Raw genomic sequence first — 20,668 nt, 5'->3', positions numbered from 1 at the left:
GAAATGACAGGTCCTTGAACCCTTACTTTATGCAATTTTCTGAGGTTAAGATCCCCAGATCTAAGAATGGTCAAGAACCAGTCTTTTCCCTCCTATTCATTTCCACATCACCTTGAGTTAAAATGAAGGCACCACAAGATGTGTTGTGTGTATGTTTGGAAAGATACACAAGAATCTGGGGTACTGTAATATTTCTTAAGTGGAGTACCAGTTATTTAGGGGTTTACTTGTGAAAACTGAACAGTATTCTTAAAATGTGTCCTTACTCAACATATCATAAATAGAAGGAAAATATTACCATGGGATTTTAGGCAGAAATCAAGTCCTATCTCTTAAACATGATGCTTGTTTATGGGCAGTCTTGCCTCTTGTCACATTCCTATTGCGAGTTCACTCTGAACCTACCAGATCCTCTCACAATTCTGTCTTCAGACAGTATTCATCTTTTCTAGTACTCGATTGTCTCATCTTAGGCATCATTTCCTCCTGAAAGATTCAACTTTCTCCTTCCTGGTCTTCTACGAACTTCATATCCCTCTCTAAAACCCCTGCCTATTTCTATCATTTTCTTGGAAAAAAGCAGTGTATACTGCAGTGGACTTGCTTAAAAACAAAAACAAAAACCTTGCTGGCTATGCTTTTTTGTAGCCAATGAACTGAACACATAAGAACCATTTCAGTGTTACTGGAATTTGGATCTAAGATGCAAGATTCACATTCAAGTATGTTAAAAATTATGGTGGGAACACCTCATACTACCATGGCCCCGAATTAAAGTGAAGTCAACAGCCAGAACTTCTGCTCAGCTAGATAACCATACATGAAACAATGCAACTTCAGCAAAGAGCAGAGAAAATGTTTAGTGTGCATGCTGCAAAAATACACTTTGCATTAGGTTTTCAAAACAGAGAACAGGTCTAAGAACCTCATTATTAGTTGTGAACCTGGGCTAGGGAACTACTGGTGCAGAAAAAGTAGAATATCTAGGTTACAGAAGAAAGTGAGGTCTTTTGCTTAAACTATTAAGAAATCTAGAATAAGAGTGTGCTGGTGATTTGGAATTAGGAATGAAAGACTTAACCTCAATTGAACTATCCCAGAAAAGGTAACTAGTCAGATGTAGAACAAATCAGAGCAATTTAAATTCTTGATTCTAATTTTTAAATGCAGTAATGCATTTGACAGGGTAGATTTTACAATGGAGTAATAAATAAACTCTTACACAAAGCAAAAAACAAAACAGATTTAATGACTAGAACAAATGAATTAATAGGTTTATAATAACCATTAACTAAGGGAAGCCCTAGAACCAGAAATAAAGATTGCATGCAAAGTCTAGTTACCATAAAAACCAAGGCATACCAAAATATCTGTCTCCTAGCGTAGACTCCAGGTCTTTTTATTTCCAACTCTCAGTAATCAAAATATTTACACTTTCACATGCTACTGGTAGTAGAGGAATAAGATTTAGTCTATCTAGGACTACAAATATCTTTCACAGAATGGAGTGCACACAAAGAACAGTGTCTTCCTCCACCTTTTTGGGCCCATCTTAGGGGAAAAAAGGCACTACCTAAGATTCCTTGGTAACACCTTTGCTAGGTTTGTTACATAATCTTTACATGTAAAATTAATGGTCCACTCATTTCACAGATCTGGGAACCACATGGCATTGGAACTGCCTTTAAGCCACATGCCAAACTGGCTTCAACAAGGACAACAGCTTTGGATGTCAGTTCTTAAAAAAAAACGGGGGCTTTGTTTCCTTGAAAACATAAAACATATGCTTAACTACTGAACTTTGGCACACACAGCCAAACATATTGTGGAACTCAAAGAACCACCATGTATTTCAGTGCCAGAGGACTAAGTTTTCTAACATCAGCTGCTTCCAGCTCCCCTAGGCATATGCAACTTTGTTCTTCTCCCTTTTATTAATTATAATTAAGTGCTCTGAACTTGGGTTTAACCTCTCCACTGAGAGATCTGGGGAAAAAAAAAAAGATGCTTAAATTACTGAGTCTTTCTCTGATCAAAATGAAGAGTAATGAAGTCTTCAACTGCATGTGGGCACTGCCCATTATTCACAGAATCTTTAGAAACCATGTGCCTGAGGCCAAAGAGAATCTGCTTTGATCACTAAGAGTGACTCACACTGAGCCACACTGAAACTGCACTTGGGTACCTGGTCTCAAGTCAAACTGAACTTAAATATTTCTCCACATTACTGCATCCATGTAGCATGCAATTTTTGATGCTGAATAAGAGAAATGCGGCAATTGAAGGCTTCACCACAAGCATCACATTCATGGGTTTCTTGAATTTTCACCTCTGCATGGATTTTCTGATGGTTGACAAGGCTGCGCTGCTGACTAAAACTTTTGTCGCACTTCTCACACTTATAAGGTTTTTCTCCTGTATGTATTCTCTGATGCTGAATCAGGCCGGAGTTCCGGCTAAAGGCCTTCCCACATTCATCACATTTATGGGGTTTATTACCTGTGTGAACGCCCTGATGTCGAATAAGATTACAAAGTTGACTAAAACTTTTGCCACACTGTCTGCAAAGATAGGGTCTCTCACCAGTGTGGATTCTCTGGTGTTCAATAAGAAACGAGCTCCGACTGAAGCTTTTCCCACATACAGTACATAGGTAGGGTTTTTCACCAGTGTGGATTCTTTGATGTTGCACAAGATGAGCACTGACACTGAAAGTTTTCCCACATTCATCACATTTATAAGATTTTTCCTTAGGGTAGACTTCCTGTTGTATAACAAGACCTCCATTTGGGTCAAAACTTTCCTTGGTTTCATTGTATGAATAAGTCTTCTCTCTGGTGTGGATTCTCTGGTGCTGAATAAGACCTGAGCTTCTACTAAAGGCTTTTCCACATTCCTCACATTTATGGGGTTTGTCCCCTGTGTGAATTCTCTGATGACGAGTAAGGTTGCAAAGTTGACTGAAGCTTTTCCCACACTCTTTGCACTGATAAGGTCTTTCACCTGTATGGATCCTCTGATGTTCAATAAGGAATGAGCTCCGACTGAAGCTTTTTCCACATTCAATACAAAGAAAAGGTTTCTCACCAGTGTGGATTTTTTGGTGTTGTATAAGATATGTACTTAATCTAAAGGCCTTCCCACATTCACCACATTTATGGGGTCTTTCCCCAGTGTGAATTCTCTGATGTTCAACAAGTAACGAATTTCTACTAAAGCTTTTCTTACATTTGGTACAGTGATAGGGTTTCTCACCAGTGTGTGTTCTCTGATGTTCAATCAGGTGTGACTTCCAACTGAAAGCTTTCCCACAGTCACTACATTTATGGGGTTTCTCACCTGTGTGAATCCTCTGATGTTTAACAAGGCTTCTTCGCTGGCTGAAGCTCTGTTTACAGTGATTACACTGATAGGGTCTCTCTCCAGTGTGGATTCTCTGATGTCTAATAAGGGTTGAGCTCACACTAAAGGTTTTTCCGCAATAATTACACTCATAGGGCCTTTCCCCGGTGTGAATTCTCTGATGTTCAATAACAAATGAACTGCGACTAAAACTTTTCCCACATTCATTACATTGGAAAGGTTTCTCTCCAGTATGGACCCTTTGATGTTGAATGAAATGAGCCTTGCGGACAAAACCCTTTCCACATTCTTCACATTTATGACATTTCTCTTCTGAATTTGGTCTCTTACGGATAATGTTAGTGTTTCCTCTGAACATTCTTTGTTCCTGGGTCAAAGATTCCCTTGGTATTTCCCATAAGAAGATTCCTCTTTGTTTATCTAACCTACCAACAAGTTCAAAGGTTTCTCTATGCATGGGATCCTGGTCAATTTCACTTTTGATTCTTGTAAGTATTATACCCTGTGGTTCCATTTCTTCCTCAATTTCCTCAATTTCTTGTTTCACAGTTGGCTCCTCATCCTTATCTCTGTTTAAAACATCTGGAATAAATGGAAAACATAAATGTCAGCCTAGTTCTTTGCCAGCAAGGAGAAACTGTCATAAAAATAAGATAATTAAAATAATCTACTATGTGCATAAAATGTAGTTCACTGTATCACAGCACCCTTGTGATGATTACATTAGTTCAAATACATAAAGCATTTAAAACTACCTGGCAAACAGTACAAGCTATATAAATATTATTTAGTACTAGTTTTCTGATAAAATGAAATGTTTTCCTTAAAGAAAGGGTAACAAAGAAATAAAATAAGTAATAGTAGGACAAACTAGCTATCAGGAAAGAAAGGACAATGTGGAAAGAAAACAGCAGGTTCAGAAAAACTTAGGATGAAGTAGCATTACTGTAATGTGAATAAGCCAAATAACTGACAGAAAAGAACACATAAAATGATGCTGAGAAGGAAAACAGACAAAAACCAGAGGAAACAATTCATTCATTACCAAGAATTTATTGCAAATAAAAGCATTCCAGGCACTGTATTAATATAATGAATTAGAATTTAGAGATAAGGCAAGAAGCCTCTTAACAAGTGGAATAGATGATAAGTACAAATAGGGAAAGAGTAGAATATGACAAAGAAAATACTAAGTAAAATAGTTCCTATATGGAGATAAATGGCTTTAAAAAACTGAGTTGAAGTGATATGGATTCTATTATATAGAAAAGCAGGAAAAAAAGAACATGTTTAGAGCTAATGGAAGAAACTAGGAAAAAGAATAGCCTGTGGTAGTTCATGACTTCACCTACCACAGATACCACATTCTTCAAGTATAGATGAGTCTCATTCCTCTAAAGATATAAGACCCACGTTGGAACTATTCATTTCCAACTGGGAGTCTGCATGACATCCAAGAAATGATAATCTTGCATGCATTGGAAAAAAGATAACATAATGGTCTATAATAAAACAGAGCAGCATATGGGACACTTAAGTCTGCCTCTGACTTCTTTCCTGATTTTCTATCTCTTGCTGCCTGGTGGATAACTCCATGAGAAGATTCAATCACCACTAAATTCTTATTTGACCCTAACAATTTCTCCTTTTTTATACCTCCTTTTTTCTTTCAATTTTATAATCTTCTAACTGTGGAGTCATCTTTGAATTTTCTTTTCACTTACTTCAAACCAGTCGTTATTTTATTCCAAAAAAAAACCCTCTTCTGTTATTTCCCTAAGAAACTTTATTTTTACTTAAGGCTACTTACAGTACTGTCTCTCAAATTCATTTTCAGTAGACAGTCTTTTCTTTCACTCAAAGAAAAAGGATGAGAACTGCCTCATCTATCTGTCTTGTACCTAAAATTACCTGCACTGCTACATGAAGATATATCCCATTCTTATCCAAGGCTAAGTCATCTACTCTCTCAATCCCACTTGCCTCTGGGCACTTGTTCAATTATTACCATTTCTTCCTCTTTCTTCAATCTGTATTCTCAATAGAATTCTACATACACCTTCTTCAGTTCAGTTCAGTTCAGTCGCTCAGTCGTGTACACCTTACCAAAATACAAAATATATCCAACTTTATCTTGAACCTGAAATCCTTTTCTAGATGAAATCCAAGCTTTGAAAAAAAAATCTTAACACTGTACCTCTCCATTTTCTAACTATGTTTTCCACACTCAATCTCTTCCCATTCAATCTACTTGATAATCTACTATAAAATCTGGTTTCTGTTTCTAGTATCTAGAGAAAGTTCTCATTAAATCACCAATGACTTTCAAGTAACAAATGCAACGGGCATTTATTAGTCCTTATTTTACATGCAGCATGTGATATTCTTGACTACTCCCATTCCTTTACACTGTTTTTGGTTTCTATGCTATTGTATTCTAGTTCTCTTCATACGTCTTATTTGGCCTTTTCTAATACATTTCCCTCATGCATTTCTCTTCTCCACAACTGTTTAAAGATATTACTATCCATGTTTATATCCTCATCATGCTCTATATACACACACTCTCTGAATGTTGCCACTAAGCTGTCTCATAAAGGTCTCACAAATAACATTACCATCATCACTTGTCATGTCCATCTCCACCTTTAATCATGTTCCTTTCAGAAGCATTAACTGTCCATCAGCCTACAGTCCCACAGCAGGAAATCATTCTAGATTTCTCCCTTTTTCTTACTATTAATCAATCACCAAAATCAATGATTCTACTCTTTAGCATTTGCCCTCTCTGTTTTCCATAGATTACTGCAAAAGCCAACTAATAATCTTTGGCTCTGGTCTTTATCTATTTCATTGAATCCAGAAGAGATTTTCATGAAATGGAATTCTAATCATGTCACTACCTACAGATCCTATTATCTCTAAAATCAAACCAAATCTCTCTACATTATGATATCAGTACTTCTTGAGGTCTCTAAGCTTCAACTCACTCTCCTTCCCATGCTCTCACACTTTAAGTGTGTAAATTGCTTATGCTTTAGTCATTTATGGTATTTCTTTGCATATCTCATATTTATGAAATATCCACTGGCATTGTTTACTTGAGAATCTCTTAATTTCTTTTTAAGATTCAATGCGATGCAATAGTTCCTCTATAAAGTTCCTTCACTTAATCCACTAGATGATTTAAGAGTTCTGTTTTTGATGACCATCCTTTGTCTATAACTGCATTATAGCTATTATTACACTGTACTTCAGTTTGTATTTTCCATTGGATTACAAGTTCTTTCTAAGACTTTGTGTTAATGTCTTTTCATAACATTTACTCAGTGGATATTGTTCCAGGGTTTTACTCAAAGTAGTAATACAAAATTACATTATTTGCAGATGATATGACTGCCTCCCTTTCATGCAGCTATGTCGTGGCAAAGGGGTTTGCATAACTCACTGCATCTCTGAGCTATGCCAAGCAGTGCCACCCAAGACAGACAAGTCACAGTGGAGAATTCTGAGAAAATGGGTGGCAGAGGACGAAATGGTTAGATGACATCACCAACTCAATGGACATGAATCTGAGCAAATTCTGGGAGACAGTGAAGGACAGGGAAGCCTGGCATGCTGCAGTCCACAGGGTTGCAGAGTCAGACACAACTTAGCAACTGAACAACAATGACCACCTACCCAAAATTCCTAAAAGAATTAAATGAAATATAATAGCTATGAAAGGACTAAGATATAGAACAAATACTGGTTCTTACTACCAAGAATAACTAGTTAATAAATATTATAGGAAAAGAAATATGCTCTTCATATTAAAAACCATAAGGCCTAGGAATATATCTAACAAGAAATGCAAGATCCATAAAAGAATCCATACAATTTTTCTTTTTTTTTGTTTTTGTTTTTTTTTTTTTTTAAATCGAAGCGGTCCAGCTCGAAGCCCATGGTGGCGGCCGGGGCCCGGGGTCACCGCCGGGCGGCCGGCCGCCCCCTCCCTCCCAGCGAGGCAGCCCAGACGCGCCGGTAGCGCCGCCCGCTCGCTCGCTGGCTCTCCCCGGACTGAGCCTTCATACAATTTTTCTGAAGGACATAAGACAGTTAACTAGAATCAACCAATTGCCAAAGAGAGTCAATATTACAAGGCTTTTACTTCTTCCCAAACCAACTAACAACTATTCAATCCAAAATCCCATGAACCAATTAAAAAACCCCAATGAATCTAAATTTCAACTGGTAGAATGCAGAAAACTAGTTAAGTACAACTGACCCTTGAACAACATGAAGGTTAGGGGCACTGATCCTCCACTCTGTTGAAGATGTACATATAACTTTAAAGTTGGCCCTCTATATCCATGGTTCTGCACCTACAGATTCAGTCAATTGCAGATTGTATAGTACTGTAGTACATATTTAGTGAAAAAAATTCACAAACAAGCGGACTCTCACATTTCAAACCCATATTGTTCAAGGGTCAACTGTATAACCTCAAAGAGAATGTAAGAGTGACTTTATCTTATCAGACATGAAATATAATATATTGCTAAAGTAAATAAAACACAGAGGCACTAGCATGAAAACAAATAGGTCAAATAGAGAGACATGTAAAACAAGTGACTCTAGGCTGCCAAACAGAGCAGCCTGGAAATGACTAGCCATTAGACCTGGGCTTGGTAGCTGTAACCACCTTCTGAGGTACCTGCCATGCTTGTACTGTATGTTCCCATCCTCTGGTCATAGCTAATTTTTCTAGAGTAAACAGGTGCCTCAAAGTGCAGTTCTCTCAGTTTTCTAGGAAAAAAACAAAACAAAACAAAACAATGAGAGAATGGGGAAGGACTTGCATTTTTAGGCCAACCACAATGCTTTATATTTATTTACTGAATGAATGAGCAGTTGAATAAATATTTGGAAAGAGACTAAGGTCCAATCTGGCTCTAGCAGTCTGGAGAGAAGTTATTAAAACTGAAGAAGTCTACATTAATTGAAAGAACTGAAAGGTCAAGAAGTGAGAGATCAAGCTGTCATCAATGTAGTTATTGCAGGTTTTAAAGAAAAATCAGCATGGAAAGGATAGGTATGACTGAAGAGGCAAAATTACCAAGCTAGACAAGCTGTGTTAAGTAGAGTAACAGGATGAAATGCCAGAAAACACTACACTGGAATAGTTGAGTAACCATAATCTCTCATCAAGGGAGCACAAATCAAGGGGGTAGATACAGAATTTATACAGGAAGATGAAAAGATTGTGGAGGAAGAAATAATAACTCATGAAAAGCTGCATTTCAGCTACAATAAAGAAGAGAGCCTGAACGCAGATCACAGATGGGCTCACTGCTATTTTACAATACTAGGCACAGGCAAGGCTGGGCATTCACCTGATATTATCAACCAGGACACTATATGGGTGGAAAAAGCTGTCAGTGACTCAGAGATACCATAGCATAATGGAAAAAAAACCTAGCATCTGATGTGGCTGGAGAATGAAGTCGTATGCTGAAAACAACAGATGAGGCTAGAAAGCTACACAGGAGCTATATAAGGTGGTTCCAGTATACAGGACAAGAAATTAAGATTTTTTTTTGTTTTTTAATCCTTTAAGGTGTCAGAAATCACCAGAAGTTGTAAGCAGTTAACTAACACAAAATCAGTTTGGTAGCAATAAAAAGAATATATTAGAAGAAAGGGAGACTGGAGGCAAGGGGCTAGATTACAAGCTAGTGCAATAATCTTGTCAAAAGATACTGAGTCTTAAGTATACTCACTCAGTCACCCAAATATTTAAGAAGCATATAATATGCCTGGCTCTGTGCTAAGTGCTGGAGAAATCAAATGAAAGAATACAGTTACTATCCTCTTGAAGATCAGTCTGCATAGAGATATAACAATTATGGTACACTGTAATAAATTCAACAATGGAAGTGTATAAAAGACAGCACAGAGAATGGAGTACTGAATTCTGAAGAGGAGGCCCTTATATCTTGGTAGATAATTTGAGATCTGCCAGATGTGAGTTACTTATGTGGTCTTCAAAAGGAGATGACTAAGAAGTTGGAGTTCAACAGAGAAGATAATGACAATGATGATGAAGGTAACAATTGACATTTATACATTGTACTTAATACGTGTCTGTCAGTGTCCTAAATGCTTTACATATATTAACTGAGTTAATGCTCACAATAATCCTAAGATTAGGATTATTATTATTTCCATTTTTATATAAAAAAAGAAAACAGGCACAGAAAGGTTAAGTAATTCACCCATGGTCACAAGTCTTATAAGTAGTGGAATTGGGATTTTTATTTAGGCAGCTAGGCTCCATATTTTCTCTCTACTTAAGTAGAGATAAAGATTTGAGACTTATCATGACATACTTGATTACCTGAGTGTAACTAAGATCTGCCAAGGTAGGTTTATAGACTGAGAGAAAGTCTGAGAATGCAAAGAAATAGAAGGAAGCAATAAAGAGTTTCAAATATCTATAAAGAAATGGAAGTCCCAAAAGAATCTACTGTATTTGACAACTGGGTCATTACTGACGAATGTTAAACAACTGAAGGTAAGTGGCAGAGGTACAAAAAGAGGCTTAGAGATAACGGGAAGTAAAGAAGTAGAGAATACACATTAACCACTCTTACAAAAATCTGGCTGTGAAGCAAATAAGTAGTAGGTTACAGGAGCAGCAAGAAAGACTGTGGCTCAAAGGAGAGCTCTGGCGCCATGAACATACCTATCATCAAATTACACGGGTGGGGGGTGGCGGGGGAAGACTGATACATTCTTAGAGAATGTGCAACCTTATGTGTGCAATGAGGGGTAGAAAACTTGAGAGTTCATGTGTGGTGGTCTCTATCTTCTCTGTGAAACAGAAGGTGAGGTCCACCACTGAGTGATGAACCCAAGGAAAACTCAAAGTTTCTGAAACAGTCACTAAAAGAAGCAGGGGTAGGAGCAAATCAATTATAAAAAAATTTGCTGATAAAACCACTGGGTTTTTATATCCAGAAGGAAACCACCTGTATATATGCAGGGCATCAATTCTTTCAGTTACAGAACTTCTCTTGCTGTGTTCAGCAAATCAGGTAAGAGAAAAAGACAGATTTTATAACCAGTACAGGACTTCAAGTTTGCAGAATGGGTAGAACATAATGACAAAGTGGCAAGACAGCATGCTGGTGATCATTTTATATATAGATCTATGGGTTAGCAGAGATGGCAATGGCAACCCACTCCAGTACTCTTGCCTGGAAAATCCCATGGATGGAGGAGCCTGGTGGGCTGAAGTCCATGGGGTCGCTAAGAGTCGGACATGACTAAGTGACTTCACTTTCACTTTTCACTTTCATGCACTGGAGCGGGGAATGGCAACCCACTCCAGTATTCTTGCCTGGAGAATCCCAGGGATAGGGGAGCCTGGTGGGCTGCCATCTATGGGGTTGCACAGAGTCGGACATGACTGAAGCGACTTAGCAGCAGCAGCAGCTATGGTTAGATGAGAAGGTGAAGCAGGAGGGAACTAAGAGCCTGGGAGGAAAAAAGGAAGTCAAGGAACAGGAAAGATTAAGAATAAACAGGTTCAGTAGGAAAGGAGAAAAGGTAGACAGGTAGGAAGTTATAGTAAGCTCCACATGGGCAGAGATCATGTCTGTTTTGTTGACTTGTTTAGTTATAGTCAATAAACATCTACTACCTGAGAAAGACTAAGGTTATTAGTCAAAATACAAGATATTGGGGTTTAAAATTTGCCTGTTATAACAAAATTGAGGGTGTGATCATTGATGTGAGGTGCTTAATAAGAATGGAAAAGCAGGGTCCTTGAAGATATAGTGAGACAGAAGTAATGACTGCATGATGGTGTGGGTTAACAGAGAGAAGATTCCGAAATGTGACAAAATCTATGTGTGAGACACCAAAAAAAATAAAATAAAATAAATAAATTGACAGATGATAGTGAAAAGAAATTAAGAGGGTAGAGCAAGACAGCTGAGACCTCAAAAGAGAAATTACGTTTGAAGGTAGAAAACTAATGCTTTGGGAACAGTACTGAAAAAGTTAGAACAATTATTTTTCCCTTTCAGCCCTGAGACAAAAGATGGGGAAGGAAGAGGATGTGGGAGAATAAGCCGCCCCTGCCAGAGAAGTAGTGTCCTTGGGAAAGTGCCAGGTTTCAGTTAAGGCCAGGAGGGGTAGGGAACACCATGTGAAGAGAAACAGGGGCTCCAGAAGGCAGAGTGAAAAGGGGTGGGAGGAAAGCAGTGGGAAGATGAGCTAGGAGGGAAAGTACAGAGCAATATGGGAATGAGATTAAGAGGATGGAAGCCAGAAAAGCTTGTATTTTGGTCACTGTAAGGACGGTAGGGATGAGAGCCATGGAAACAATTCATGGCTGAAAGGTCTGAATTGGAGCCTTGGAACAAAGCCATTTGGTATGGTACTAGTTCATGTGTTCTGCTTTCTTACAGTTTCTTAGCTATTTTGATCCAAGAAACAGCAGATTCTTACCCAGTGAGACCAGGTTTCCATAATTCTCCATCATGACATCTTTATACAGGCTTCTCTGAGCTGGATCCAGATAATCCCACTCCTCCTGGGTAAAAAACACAGCCACATCCTCAAATGTCAGCAAGCCCTGAAATAGTATGATTTCTGTAGTCAGTTTTGTTGTCTCAAGGACAATTCTACCGCTGAAAGTAGCAGAAACAACCACTTATCAGGGCCGAGTAGGCTAGGAGGAACATGATAACTAAGAGTTACAAATGAGACTCAATTCTGGGAACAGACAGAATTCGGACACCTCAAATTAGAGGAAAACACAGCTGGATCTCTGTCCTCTGTAGTGAGGAGCTTATGGATAAGGTTTACCCAGTATGCCCTAATAATTTACTTTTAGTAAGCTGCACTAAGGCCTTCCCAAGTTTCCTGCACCTCCTCATCCCGTTCCAACTCAATTACGACCCTTTTCAACTCAATTATGTTAATTTTTCTAAGCGTCTACTTTGGATCCAGGCATGGGGCAGGTGTAGAATAACCTCACCTGGAAGAACTCATAAATGAAAACGCTAGTTTGGAGCATTACTAATTTTCTTTAGATTTATCAAGTCGCTCTTGAAAAAAGGAGCCACTGGGCAGTGTGATCGCGAAGGGCTCCCCAGTACATTAGGGGGGTACTTCATTGCACCGCGCTGGCCCTAAAGACCCGAAAAGGGGGGTGGGGGCGGTGGCGCGGCCTAGCGAGCTAGGTAAAGGCGAGAGAACAGGAATACTCCGAGGGGCGACTTACCTTTGGCTGTGGCGGGGGACTCGGCGAGGCCATCTCTTAGACAGAAAATCAGGGCAGGAATCCCGGGTGGCCGCACGAAAAGGAGGCCCTGGCAAGGCCTACCCGGCCGCTGAATATTAGGCCCGAAGAAAGTGAGGCCTCTAGGCTGGATCTGGCCAGGTCCTGCCCCGAGCGGTCACGACCCCAGCAGCCTGTCAGAAGCGCTACTTGGCCGCCCCCACCCCGCACCCCCCTGCCTAGCTGTGCAGCCTTCCAGGCCTCGCTAGAGCCTCCTCCCGGTTGCCAGTTCCTGCTGCTTTCAGGAACCCTGCTCTGTGACCGCCCGCCCCCGGACCAGAAGGCGTCACCGGGAACCTTCCCGGGACGCCCCTCAACTACAACTCCCGTCATGCTCTGAGAGAGCGCTGGGGTGCACCCTGCCACGGCCATGGCGACCGAACTACACTTCCCGGAGTGCAAAAGGCGAGGGAGCCTGGGTAAGTCTCAACCGGAAAAGGACACATGCCACTAAGCTTACATATTACTGGCTGATCTTCGCGTGCCTCTGCCTCCCTCGGGTGGAGCTCTGTTACCAAGGTCTCCCTGAAGATGGCGGCGCTCTGGGTGGCCGGCGTTGGCAGAAAAAGCCTCACAGTGGTAGCTTCAGGGGCGCCACGCAGAGAATTTTGGTCTCGACTCAGGTAAAGCGGAAGGTTAGACCGTGGGTCATGCTCACAGAAAGTAAGGAGAGGAACTGAGAATGATGAACTTAAGACGGGACCATGGTCCTGCGCCTTACCAGAGAAAGGATGAGAAAGTGCATGAGGGTTCTGAGTTCAGAAGCTTCAGCTCCTGTTTCCGCGAGTGGTGGGGTCCACCTCGTGTGCCCCCAGTTTACTCATCTTAGAACAGAAATACCGCCCCCTTCTCCTTCCGTTTCACTTGTTAATTTATTAGGTAAACCATACTTACTGACCACGTGTTCCAGACGCGGAATATAGTGTGGTGTCGGGAAACAAATGACTGTTTTAGGACAGGCAACTTAGAACATGAATGTGAAAGTGTTCGCTGAACTAAATTCATTTGGGGTGTATTTATTCACAAGAAAGATTCAGAATGCAGTGTCCTCATTTTGTCCGCGCATTGATTTACTCAAATAGGTATTAAACAACTGCCCTGGCCCAGCATTTCTTTATATAGGATGCAGCAGCGAAACAGAGTCCCTTCTCAGAGCGTGAGTGCTTTGGCAAGAGTAAACCGAGCCTGCACCTGAAGGAAATAGCAATATTTTGCTAAAAGTCAGAAAGCAAGTTAATGACAGGGCTGGATCAGGAATCCCGGTCTCTTAACTCTCCCCATCTGCTGCTTTTTCTGCAGGGCAGAAATTTTGTGAAAGTAAGTCTGTGACTAGTGTTAGGACATGAAGATTTGTAGGAACCTCAAGAAACACTGTATAAGCTCTTAAGTTTCCAACAAAAACTTTTTCAACCCAAAGGGATTTTTCTCATCAGCTCATGTTTTATTAGCTTTCATTCTGTTCCATTTTGTTTTGATTCTTTTTTTATATGTGATTTGTTTATTTAATTTTTGGTTGCACTAGGTCTTCTTTGCTGCTTTCAGACTTCTGTAGTCACAGGGAGTCAGGGCAGCTCTCCGCTCCCTTGTGTGGGCTTCTCATTGCAGTGGCTTCTCTCTTGTGGAGCACAGACTAGGTGCCGGGGCTTCAGGAGTTAGAGCATGTAGGCTCAGGAGTTGTAACTCCTGGGTTCTACAGCATAGGCTCAATAATTGTGGCGCGTGGGTTTAGTTGCTCCTTGGCATGTGGGATATTTCCATCCCAAGGATCTAACCCATGTCACCTGCATTGGCAGGTGGATTCCTATCCACTGCACTACCAGGGAAGTCCTTGTTTTCCCTGTATTTTGGTTAGTATTTATTATCTCTTAAATCTCCTTCAAGTTTGTTTCACTGACTCATTTAACAAGTATTTCTAGGGTGTCTATTATCTAGATGTGAGGAATGCAGTTGTTAATAAGATAAACCAAATCTTTGTCCTCATAAAGCATGTTTTGGTGGAGGAAAAAGTGAACAAGTATAATTTCAAAAAGTGGTAAATTATGAAGAAAACTAGAGCAGTACAGGCATACCTTGGAGTTGCATAAGTTTGTTTCCAGATTGCTGTGATAAAGCAAGTATCTCAGCATGTTATACAGATTTTGGGGTTTCCCAGTACATTTAAAGTTACACTTACACCATACTGTAGTGTTTAATGTCAATAGCATTATGTCTAAGAAAACAATAAGCATATCTTAGTTAAAAAATAGTTTATTGCTAAAAATGGCTAACCATCATCTGAGCCTTCAGAGAGTTATAATCTTTTTGATAGTGGAGGGTCTTGCTTTGATGTTAATGGCGAAGGATAGTTCAGGGTGTTCGTTGCTGAAGGGTGGGGTGTCTGGTAATTTCTTAATATAAGACAAAAAGGAAGTTTGCAGCGTTGATTGACTCTTCCTCTCATGAGTGATTTCTCTGTAGCGTGTAATGCTGTTTGATAACATTTTACCCACAGTAGAACTTCTTTCAGTATTAAAATCAATTCTCTCAAACTCTGCCCCTTCTTTATCAACTAAGTTGGTGTAATGTTCTCAGTCCTTTGTAGTCTTTTCAACAATCTTCACAGTATCTTTACCAAGAGTAGATTCTATCTCAAGAAACTATTTTCTTCGCTCATTCCTAAGGAACAACTCTTCAATGATGAGGTTTTAACCTGAAACTGAAAGTGTTAGTTCCTCAGTTGTGTCCAACTGTCTGCAACCCAGTGGACTGTGGCCTGCCAGGCTCCTCTGTCCGTGGAATTCCCCAGGCAGGAATATTGGAGTGGGTAGCCATTCCCTTCTCCGGGGGATCTTCCCAACTCGGGGATGGAATCTGTGTCTCCCACATTGCAGGCAAATTCCTTACTGTCTGAGCCACCAGAGATTGTAGCAATTCAATTATGTCTGAGGGGTCACTTGTAATTCTAGTTGTCTTGCTATTTCTTATATATTTGCAATTACTTCTTCACTGATATCGTGAACCCCTGAAAATTATCCATGAGGGTTAGAACTGGTTTCTACCAAATTTCTGTTTCTGTTGCTATTTTGATCTCTTCCCATGAATCATGAATGGGCTTCTCTGGTGGCTCAGCTGGTTAAGAATCTGCCTGCAATGCCAGAGACCTGGTTTCGATCCCTGGCTTGGGAAGGTACCCTGAGAAGGGAACAGCTACCCACTCCAGTATTCTGGCCTGGAGAATTCCATGGACCGTATAGTCTGGGGTTGCAGAGTTGGACACAACTGAGCGACTTTCACTTTCATGAATCATGAATATTCTCAATGGCATCTAGATTGATGAATTATTTTTAGAACATTTTCAGCTGACTTTGCCCAGATTCATCAGAGGAATCGTCTATGGCAGCTATAGCCTTACAAAATGTGTTTCTTAAATAATAAAACTTGAAAGTAAAGCTCATTCCTTGCTCCATGGACTGCAGAGTGGAAGTTGTGTTGGCACACATGAAAATATTAATCTTGTACATCTTCATCAGGGAGCTTACTTAGGTGACCAGGTGTGTTGTTAAATGAGCAGTAATATTTTTTGAAAGGAATCTTTTTCTGAGTGGTAGGTTCAACTGTGGGCTTCAGATATACAATAAAACTTGTTGTAAGCAGATGTTCTGTCTTTCAGGCTTTGTTGTTGCATTTATAGAACACAAGCCTGGTAGATTTAGCATAATTCTTAAGGGCCCTCGGATTTTCAGAATGGTAAATGAGCATTGATTTTAACTTCAAGTCACCAGCTATTTTAGCCTCTAGCAGAGTAAGCCTGTCCTTTGAAGTCAGGCATTGACTTTCTTCTATCTATAAAAGTTCTAGATGGCGTTTTTCAATAGAAGGCTGTTCTGTCTACCTGGAAAATCAGTTGTTTAGTGTAGCCACTTTCATTACCTTAGCTAAATTTTCTGGATAACTTGGTGCAACTTGTAGTTGCTGTTTCACCTGCACTTTTGTTATAGGGACGGCTTCTTTCCTTAAACCTCGTGAACCAACCTTTCCTGTTGTTCAGTCACTAAGCCCTGTCCCACTCATTGGTACCCCGTGGACTGCAGCACGCAGACTCCCCCATCCTTTACTTTGTCTCAGAGTTTGCTCAGATTCATGTCCATTGAATTGGTGATACTATCTAACCATCTCATCCTCTGCCACCGCCTTCGCCTTTTGCCTTCAGTCTTGGCCAGGATCAGGGTCTTTTCCAGTGAGGTGGCTCTTTGCATCAGGTGGCCAACGTACTGAAGCTTTAGCTTCGGCAGCAGTCCTTCCAATGAATATTCAAGGTTGATTTCCTTTAGCATTAACTAGTTTGATCTCCTTGCAGTCCAAGGGACTCTCAAGAGTCTTCTCCAACACCACCGTTTGAAAGCATCAGTTCTTCAGTGCTCAGCCTTCTTTATGGTCCAGCTCTCACATCCATACATGACTACTGGAAAAACTACAGCTTTGACCTTTGTCAGCAAAGTGTTTCTGCTTTTTAACATGCTGTCTAGTTTTGTCTTAGCTTTCCTTTCAAGGAGCAAGTGTCTTAACTTTCGTGGCTGCAGTCACCGTCCACAGTGATTTTGGAGCCCAAGAAAATGAAATCTGTCACTGCTTCCACTTACAGCTTCCTCACCTTTTTCAGCCTTCATAGAATTGAATAGCGTTGGGGCCCTGATCTGGACTAGACTTTGACTTAAGGAAATATTGTGGCTGGTTTGATCTTCTGTTCAGACCATTAAAACTTTTTCCACGTCAGGAATAAAACTGTTTTGCTTTTTAACATTTGTGTGTTCACTGGAGTCATACTTTTAATTTCCTTCAGGAACTCTTTCTTTGCATTCACCACTTGGCTGTTTAGCTGGAAGTCCTAGTTTTCAGCCTAATTTGGCTTTTGACATGCCTTCACTCAGCTTAATCATTCTAGCTTTTGATTTAAAGTAAAAGATGGGCAATTCTTCCATACCTAATTTCAGTATTGTTGTATCTCAGAGAACAGGGTTGTCCAAGAAGAGGGAGAGAGCACTTGGTGGGGCAGTGAGAACACGCACAATATTTGTCAGTTAAGTTTGTTGTCTGTAGGAACATAGTTTGTGACACCTCAAGACAATTACAATAGTAAATCAAAGATCACTGGTCATCACCATAACAAATAAAATATTGAAAAAGTTTGAAGGATTGTCAGAATTCTGAAGATGTGACAGACACTAAGTGAGCAAATGCTGTTGGAATAATGGTGCCCATAGACTTGATTGCAGGGTTGCCACAGACCTTCAATTTGTAAAAAAACACAGTATCTATGAAGTGCCAAAAGATGAGGTATGCTTGTGTAAGAGCTTACTGAGATGCAGGGAATAGACTACATTTCATTGCGATGAGTTGTGAAACTGGAGTAATTTCAAGAGAAAATGGGAGGTCAGGAGGTACAGAAGTTGTGTAGGCAACTCTTGAGAAGTTTTGTTGTAAAGGCAGCTGGAGTGGAACATGGAATCTGGAGGTTATTTCCTTTAAAGGTGGGAAATACTACAGCATATTTGTGTGTCATGAGAATAGTAGATAGGGAGAAATTGATAAAGAATTGATGTAGAAAGAGGGATTGCTAACTGGAAGAGTCTTTGAATAGACACAGAGGAATAGCATTACCAATCATTTCCTTGACTAATGTCCATTTCTGATACCCTCCAATTTCGGTAGGGATGACCGATCCCAATCAGATGACAGCTCCTTAGGAATCAGGAGTTAGTTTATGAACAGATATTAAGCACTGAAATAATGTGTAAAGACAGACTCCCTCACATTGGCCCATGTGAAATAGTTACACAAGCTGTTTTAAAGGACTCCTAAACACATCTCTGTATTCAAGTTTATAATCTGACACAGTGATTCTTAACTGGGGACAGTTTTGTCTACCAGGGACATTTGACAATGTCTTTTGGTTATTACAACTGGAGGACAGGAGTGCAACTGGAATTTAGTGGGGAGAGGCCAGGGGTGCTGCTGAGCAACCTACAGTGAACAGGACAGCTTCCCACAATAAAAAATTATCTGGTCCAAAATGTCAGTAATGTTGGTGCTGAGAAATCCTGATCTAGTAAGAGGAGTAGAATGTAAATAAAATTAAAACTCAGGTGGAATGAGGTATGCTCTGAGAACAATATTAAGTGCTATGATATATGTAGGATCTTAAAAAAAAAAAAAGATGAACTTATTTACAAAGCAGAAACAGACTCAGAGACATAGAAAGCAAACTTATGGTTACCAAAGGGGAAAAGAGGGGGGGATAAATTAGGAGTTTGGGATTAACGTATACACACTACAGTATACACATATATATATTCAAAACTGAATCACTGCTGTACACTTGAAACTAACACAACCTGTAAATCAATTATACTTCACTTTTTTAAAAAGTGCTATGAGAAAAGTGCTATATTTGATTGAGGAAATCAAGTAAAGCTTGAGAGAAGAGTTTTGTCCTAGAACTTAAAGGATGGATTAAGAATTCTGTAATTGGAGGTGAAAGATAAATACTTAAGGTAGGATATAACTTGAGCTAATGTGATATCAGAAGAGTGGGAAACAAGGTAATTCAGTTTGAGTAGGGCATAGAATGTATATAAGATATTAGTGGGAAATGAAGTTAGGTAGATTGGGTTTGGATCTGGGAGGACCAGAAATTCCAGAGGATTTACCATCTTCATTCATTCCTGGAAATTCTTAGGGCATGTAAAATCTGAAGGTAGCTTTTGTTTTCTCTTTGTGCCAGCTGAGTTCAACTATGAATTTATAAGGGCAGAGACCTATTTAATTCTTCTCAACAGTGCCTAGAGTTAAGTATAAGTAATTGTGCAGTATATTAATTTAGATTGATGGGCAAAATTAAGTCTGGTGTTCGTCAACTTGTCAACTTCCTTAATGCAGTGAACTGAAGATTCACTTATTTGTTTTTGATCCCTCCAGAAAAGAGAAACAGCCAGTGGTAGCTGAGACAGTAGAAGAGGTGAAGAAAGAACCTATCTTGGTGTGTCCACCCTTACGAAGCCAAGCATACATACCACCTAAAGATCTCCAGAGTCGTTTGGAATCTCATGTCAAAGAAGTTTTTGGTTCATCTGTTCCTACCAGTTGGCAGGAGATCTCGCTGGAAGATGTTCATATGAAGTTCAGCTTCTTAGCACGTTTAGCTGATGACTTGGGCCATGCAGTGCCTAACTCCAGGCTTCACCAGATGTGCAGGGTTAGAGATGTTCTTGATTTCTATAGTGTGCCTGTTCAGGATAGATCTAAATTTGATGAACTTATTGCCAGTAATCTGCCTCCCAATTTAAAAATCACCTGGGGTTACTGAACAGTTCAAAGGAAGAACACATTGAAATCTTTTTTTTCCCCCCTGAAAAGGGGGCTGTTTATCAGACTTTTTGATACTTTACCATGTGAAATGCTGTCAGAACTAGTCTCTATACCCACTTTTCTCTGTGGAAGAAAGTTATTAATCTTTTTTTTTTCATTGTCATGAATTGACAAATAAGATTTTTTCACGTTTGCGGAAACTTTTAATGGGATCAGGTCATTCGTAATTTATGAAAATATATATTACATATACAGATAAAATAACATTTGTAAAAGCAGTAAAAATCTGTAGTATATTACGAAAGATGTTTCACTACTTGCTTTACTGTACAACTAGAAATAGTAGAAAATAATACTGTTCAATCTAGATAAATCTCTTGGAATTAAAGTAGATCTGGAGCATTTTTTTTTTAAGGTGAAATTTGCTTTTCTGCCTCATTATTTTCTTGTTGTTTAGTTGCTAAGTTGTGTCCTACTCTTGTGACCCTATGGACTGTGACCCACCAGGCTCCTCTGTCCATGGGATTTCCCTGGCAAGAATACTGGAGTGGGTTGCCATTTCCTTCTCCAGGGGTCTTCCCGACCCAAGGATCAAACCCAGATCTCCTGCGTTGCAAGTAGATTCTT

At 39.8% G+C, this 20,668-nt stretch overlaps 2 protein-coding genes across 4 annotated transcripts; one reads left to right on the top strand and one right to left on the bottom strand.

Moving 5' to 3' along the window:
- Positions 1–1,228: 1,228 nt before the first annotated feature.
- On the bottom strand, positions 1,229–13,043 carry ZNF189 (zinc finger protein 189). Of its 3 annotated transcripts, none has more exons than XM_010844819.1 (3): positions 12,641–13,043; positions 11,863–11,989; positions 1,229–3,945 (listed from the first exon to the last, which is right to left on the bottom strand). In XM_010844819.1, exons 1-3 carry the CDS (start codon positions 12,671–12,673, stop codon positions 2,225–2,227), a joined length of 1,881 nt encoding a protein of 626 aa, XP_010843121.1. In that variant the 5' UTR covers positions 12,674–13,043; the 3' UTR covers positions 1,229–2,224. The 3 variants fall into 3 exon arrangements, with proteins under 3 accessions (XP_010843121.1, XP_010843122.1, XP_010843124.1); XM_010844820.1 differs by having other exon boundaries at positions 11,863–11,947; positions 12,641–13,042; XM_010844822.1 differs by lacking the exon at positions 12,641–13,043 and adding an exon at positions 8,060–8,151 and having other exon boundaries at positions 11,863–11,949.
- Positions 13,044–13,177: 134 nt separating this feature from the next.
- Positions 13,178–20,345, top strand: MRPL50 (mitochondrial ribosomal protein L50). Its single transcript, XM_010844818.1, has 2 exons — positions 13,178–13,320; positions 19,652–20,345. The coding sequence occupies exons 1-2, from the start codon at positions 13,229–13,231 to the stop codon at positions 20,037–20,039; spliced, it is 480 nt and encodes a 159-aa protein (XP_010843120.1). The 5' UTR covers positions 13,178–13,228; the 3' UTR covers positions 20,040–20,345.
- The last annotated feature ends 323 nt before the right edge of the window (positions 20,346–20,668 follow it).

This window comes from Bison bison, unplaced genomic scaffold (genome assembly GCF_000754665.1).
Source record: "Bison bison bison isolate TAMUID 2011002044 unplaced genomic scaffold, Bison_UMD1.0 scf7180017864209, whole genome shotgun sequence".
In the NCBI taxonomy this organism is placed as follows: Eukaryota; Metazoa; Chordata; class Mammalia; order Artiodactyla; family Bovidae; genus Bison; species Bison bison.
The sequence above is the reverse complement of the archived record's forward strand: the minus strand, read 5'-3'. Positions and strand labels throughout refer to the sequence as shown.